General features: G+C 43.8%; 1 protein-coding gene across 1 annotated transcript; it reads right to left on the bottom strand.

Moving 5' to 3' along the window:
- Positions 1–294: 294 nt before the first annotated feature.
- On the bottom strand, positions 295–4,666 carry LOC123448990 (arginine biosynthesis bifunctional protein ArgJ, chloroplastic). Its single transcript, XM_045126050.1, has 16 exons — positions 4,351–4,666; positions 4,132–4,255; positions 3,837–3,910; positions 3,659–3,703; positions 3,496–3,546; positions 3,347–3,415; positions 3,147–3,205; positions 2,937–3,006; positions 2,766–2,846; positions 2,580–2,666; positions 2,101–2,223; positions 1,903–1,965; positions 1,599–1,676; positions 1,336–1,481; positions 1,141–1,211; positions 295–659 (listed from the first exon to the last, which is right to left on the bottom strand). Exons 1-16 carry the CDS (start codon positions 4,516–4,518, stop codon positions 577–579), a joined length of 1,392 nt encoding a protein of 463 aa, XP_044981985.1. The 5' UTR covers positions 4,519–4,666; the 3' UTR covers positions 295–576.
- Positions 4,667–4,880: the final 214 nt, after the last annotated feature.

Below are 4,880 nucleotides of genomic sequence, written 5' to 3'. Positions count from 1 at the left end.
AGACCGATACAAGTTCAAATTTAAATTGGACCTTTTCCTATAATTTAGCAAGGTATAAAAAGCCGAAACATAACCCACAGCACATCCAACCTGGCCGCTCGTTCTATTCTCCAACCCCTTTCAATGTCACAACACCAAGCTCTACCAGTGAATGACAGGATGGTCATCGAACAAACCGACCCGACTAGAACCAAATGCTAATGTTCTGCAGTCAACCAACTATTTATGCCATAGAGAGAAGTGAGAAACTTGACCTGGTACTTGCAAAGTTGCAATCAATCAACACAAATAGCATACACAAAATCCAAGTAAACTTTATTTGGTCAGGCCAACATCCTCCTTTATCAATCAAGAACCGAGAAGGATGGCAGACTATTTTCACATGGTGCTCCAAAATTCTTCAGCACATTATTACACTCACAGAACACTAACCTCATGTTCGACCTATTGGTACAACAACACTATTGCTTCAGTATGATACAGTTTTTAGAGTGCAGTTGCATCGAAAGGGCACTCAGACAAATGAAGACAATGGATGTGTATTCAGAAATGCAGTTTTCATGAAGAATACGAATTTCACGTTGTGTATTCAGCATTTATTTCTACATACTTATAACTTAGGTCACAACCCCATGCCTTTCCAGTGCCTCCTCCAGTCCCTGTGAACACAATGGATGTGTATTGTAATGACAGTCTCACAATCTCATAAAATATAACCATCAACAGAGCGTATTCTTGAATAAAAGGATAAATAGAGTATCAGATTGTTCGGAGACAAGAAAAACAACTGGGTTATGCACGATCTGAGCTCCTTCACACGAATCAGTGTCTGTGAAAGCATTCATTTCAGGGTTCGTTTGATTCAAGACACCCGGTTAGCCTGCCTCACAACAGTCTTAACCTCAATACCAATTCACGGAACCAATGAATACAGGAAAATATTAAATGCAAAGGCAGCATTTTAGTGGGCATAAATATGAACCAAGAACATTCTACTAGAAGATAACTATGAACTAAGAGTATTCTAGACGATAACTATGAACTAAGAGTATTATAGAAGACAGGTGCAGAACATCATGAAGCTCTCATACAAGGACATAATACAGTTTCAATTGTGCAACAGAGAGGCTGAAAGCTTACCAACTGATACATCAATATTTACTGTACCATGGATGTCACCAGCATCTTTGAGATACTTGCTAGCAGCAGATCTAAGAAAAATAGTTGTCATTTTAGCTCGTAGCACCAAGAGTTAGAGATATTCTATGCAACAATTCTATTCACCGTGACTCAAACAAGTAAATTTAGAATTATATGTACTGAAGGTTTCTTAACCTGTCAAAAGGGAGTGGTTGGCCATTTTTCATTAGTGGAATAACTCCAAGGGAAATGTCAAGTTGATCTGCATCAAAATGAATTCCCGAATAGCCGACAGAGCAAGCAATACGCCCCCAGTTCGGGTCTCGCCCAAATACAGCAGCCTGGCCCAAAAAATGGTACAATAATTCAGGTCTCCCGGGGTAATGAATGCAAAAGAGTAAACCAGTAATGCATGTATGCTCTTGACTGCAATATATGGCAGGTAAACAACAACATACTTTAACCAAGGAGGACGCTGCCACTGAACGTGCCATTTTAGCTGCGTCTGCCTCATTATTTGCACCAGTTACAGTAACCTGCATCAGAAAAAGGCACTTTAGAAGATTGTGCTATATTACTGGAAATGTACAAAAGGAATATTGATATAATGCATGAAACAGTTCCCATATGACTCAAATTGTTTTCCTGAAAATAAAGAGCCAAGTCATCATTTTCGCTAGAAAATGTGTCCCAGACTCCCAGTAGGCTGATGATGCAGAGGATACAAAGTGTTAAAAGTATTATGCCACTGATCCACTTAACCTCAATTAAGCAGGTTGCACCCTCACCATCCCATGCTATGGATTTTGCAAGGCCTTGCATTACCTACATAAAGATAGGTCAGACTCTTTCTTCTTAACAGTACAGCTGGAACTATATAAATTGGCACAAGTAATATTATGGCGCACACATGTGAGCGCGCACATGCAGGCATGCTTGAATTGGGGAACTGTAACTTACTGCATCTAGGCATGCTTGGAGCTGTTGAGCTTCAGCGCTATCATGAGTGAGGATGTCGGATAAACCAGATAATCCACTAGCCATAGCAATAACACAGTCATTGGTACTTGTATCACCATCCACCTTCAGATTTATAACACAAAACAGTTATGAGTTTTTGGCACCCAAGGAGAACATATGGTCCTAAGATAACCCAACTAGTCAACAATGCTCATTTTTTCTACGATTCATATTTCCAAATTACCAAACAAATTAAACCCCAGTGCAAAAACAAATTGATGTCTACTAATCTGTACCTGACAAATTTTAACGTGCTTTCAATACTATTCTACTAGATATGAACCTCATACAATATTAAGACTATTGATAGATTTTCAATAACTATGTATGAAAGTATTCTGATGAACTCCATAGTTCTTTACAGGTTGTGTAATTGCTGCACACACTGATCAATATAAGAGAGAAGAGCGGTTACTCACAGTAATTTGGTTGAAACTTCTACTCACTGATGTCCGGACCATTTCTCTCCAAACATCACTTCTCACTTGAGCATCGGTCGTGAGAACCTATAAAAAATAATACCATCAAGCTCGCTGCGTGCCTAGAGAGAGGAAGTGAGCGAGGGAAAAGGAGTCTATAAAATGAGACAGAGAGAGGGGACATACACCAAGCATTGTTGCCATGTTTGGATGAATCATCCCGGAACCTTTGGCCATTCCTCCTATCTTGATAGGCACTCCTCCAATCTATTTTTTTAACAAGAATTGCTGATAATCAAGATCATGTCGCACAGAAGCCAATGAATTCTACGTTGCAAGTAAATTAAGAAATTCAACCTCAGTCTGGACAGCAATGCTCTTGCTAACAAGGTCTGTAGTTGTGATGGCCACAGCTGAAGAATTTGAACTGTAATGGAAGGACAGAGACAGTAGTTTAAAGACAGCAAATCATTAAGCTCCTAGTGGTAATTTATCTCAACAGGTTTACATTTGTGGAGGCTTGAGAAAATAAATTGTTGCTAACAAGACTATATATAATAATTATACCCCTCAGTAGATGAAGACAGAGAGCCCACAAGTCTAGGAAGTGAATTTATAAGTGCTTCCTGCATTGTTAAAACCCAGAATCATCAGATGGAAACTGTAACAGGCAGACAATCAGTGGTGTCGTATTGCCAGACAAGATGCTTAGCTACTACCTCATATGAAACACTCAAGTGTAGTTTTGTTGTAAAAACCTATTGTACCTTTTTTATTCTTTGACCAATGACACCAGTGGACTGGATCAGTATGTCATTTGTGCTCACATTCAAAAGCTGAAACAGCAGTAATCGGTCAAACTAGCAGCAGTGATGTGCTGCCTAGTGCATGGGCATCCAATGGAAATGTTTGGTACCTTGGCAACAGCTTCCGCACTATCCACTGCATCCTGATATCCTGCATCACCCTGATGACCAATTATTTACAGAAATGGCTCTTGTTCAGTCAGTGCATTCCAGAATACAGTTCAGAGATGCTGCCCATTATATTCAGTTCTCCAGAAAGGCAGAAAAACTTACAGTGGCTGCATTTGCTTGACCAGCATTAATCAACACAGCACGAGCCTAGTAAACAACAAAATGATAACAGTTAATACCCATCAATGAATGACCACTACCATTGTGTATCATAATTTTTCCATCTAACAATTTTTCTTTACGTTTTGGCAAGGTGAGACGAGGGGCACTATTATCTTACTGTTTTGGATGAAGTAAGGACACGCTTGCAATACAGAACAGGCGCAGCAGCAACAACATTTGTTGTAAAAGATCCTGAAAGGAACCCAACACGATGAGAACTGAGTCTAACTGATAGGTTACCGATCATACATTACATCAGAAAGCAACAGAATAATGCACGGTTGTTCAGCATAGTGAACATACGCTGATACAAATTCCCTAGTTGTGAATTGACCAAGGAACTAGCCAAGTACTACCATACCATTGTACTTATCATTCAGTACTAGTGAAGAAAGCGGTCGTAGTAGTCTTACCGGCGACGGTGGCGTCGACGTCGCAAGCAACAAGCGCCAGGTCAGGCTTCTGTCCCTTGGCGCGCAGGCCGCCGTAGATGCCCGCGGCCTTAAACCCCTTCGCCGCCGTGACACCGCCTTCTACCTGCATCCACACCAAAGCAGAGCAAGCAGATTCAGAGGGCAAAGCCCTGACGACGGGTCCCGCGCCGAGCGCAGCCAAATGGTCGAGCTAATCACCTGCTTCCATGGGCCGTCGGGAAGGAGGATCGGCGCCGCGGAGATGTACCCCTCGGCGGTGGAGGCGGAGCAGACGACCCTCCTGCTCGGTGACGGAGAGCTCATCCGCAGTGGGCGGTGCGGGAGCGGGGCGCGGCAGTGGAAGAGCAGGAGGGACGGTGGCGGCATCGCTGGGGCGATCAGCGGCGTGCGTGGCGTGGAGGCTGGTCGCGCGGCGCGGGGCAGGTGGGGGTGGGAGTGGGAGTGGGAGTGCCGGAGTGGCGAGCGGGGCGGGTTGGGTTCTTTTTGCGGCGTGGCCGATCGGCGGTTGGGACCTGGGGGTTGGTGGCGCGGCCGGCTGGCGCAGGCGGCTTGGCGGAGCAGGGCTGTTGCCTGTTGGGGTTGGTCGTGGGCCGTGGACTCGTACTTCGGGTGGAGTGCTAGCCCGGTCAAAAACAGATGAAATGTGGTCCCCCGTCAGCATCTTCGGCCCACCCATCAACTCGAACCGAGGAAAGCATAGTTTCCCCCAAAGAATATCACATGGTCTT

This window comes from Hordeum vulgare, chromosome 4H (assembly GCF_904849725.1).
Source record: "Hordeum vulgare subsp. vulgare chromosome 4H, MorexV3_pseudomolecules_assembly, whole genome shotgun sequence".
Classification (NCBI taxonomy): Eukaryota; Viridiplantae; Streptophyta; class Magnoliopsida; order Poales; family Poaceae; genus Hordeum; species Hordeum vulgare.
The sequence above is the reverse complement of the archived record's forward strand: the minus strand, read 5'-3'. Positions and strand labels throughout refer to the sequence as shown.

Bases quoted from the DNA above. Each gene is read 5' to 3' on its own strand.
- LOC123448990 (XM_045126050.1), bottom strand. From the start codon at position 4,518: ATGCCGCCACCGTCCCTCCTGCTCTTCCACTGCCGCGCCCCGCTCCCG. The intron at 1,677-1,902 runs GTTAAGTGGATC...TTTCTGATGCAG, and splicing joins GTGCAACCTGCTTAATTGAG to GTTACTGTAACTGGTGCAAA. The intron at 660-1,140 runs GTAAGCTTTCAG...TTGTGTTCACAG, and splicing joins AAATATTGATGTATCAGTTG to GGACTGGAGGAGGCACTGGA.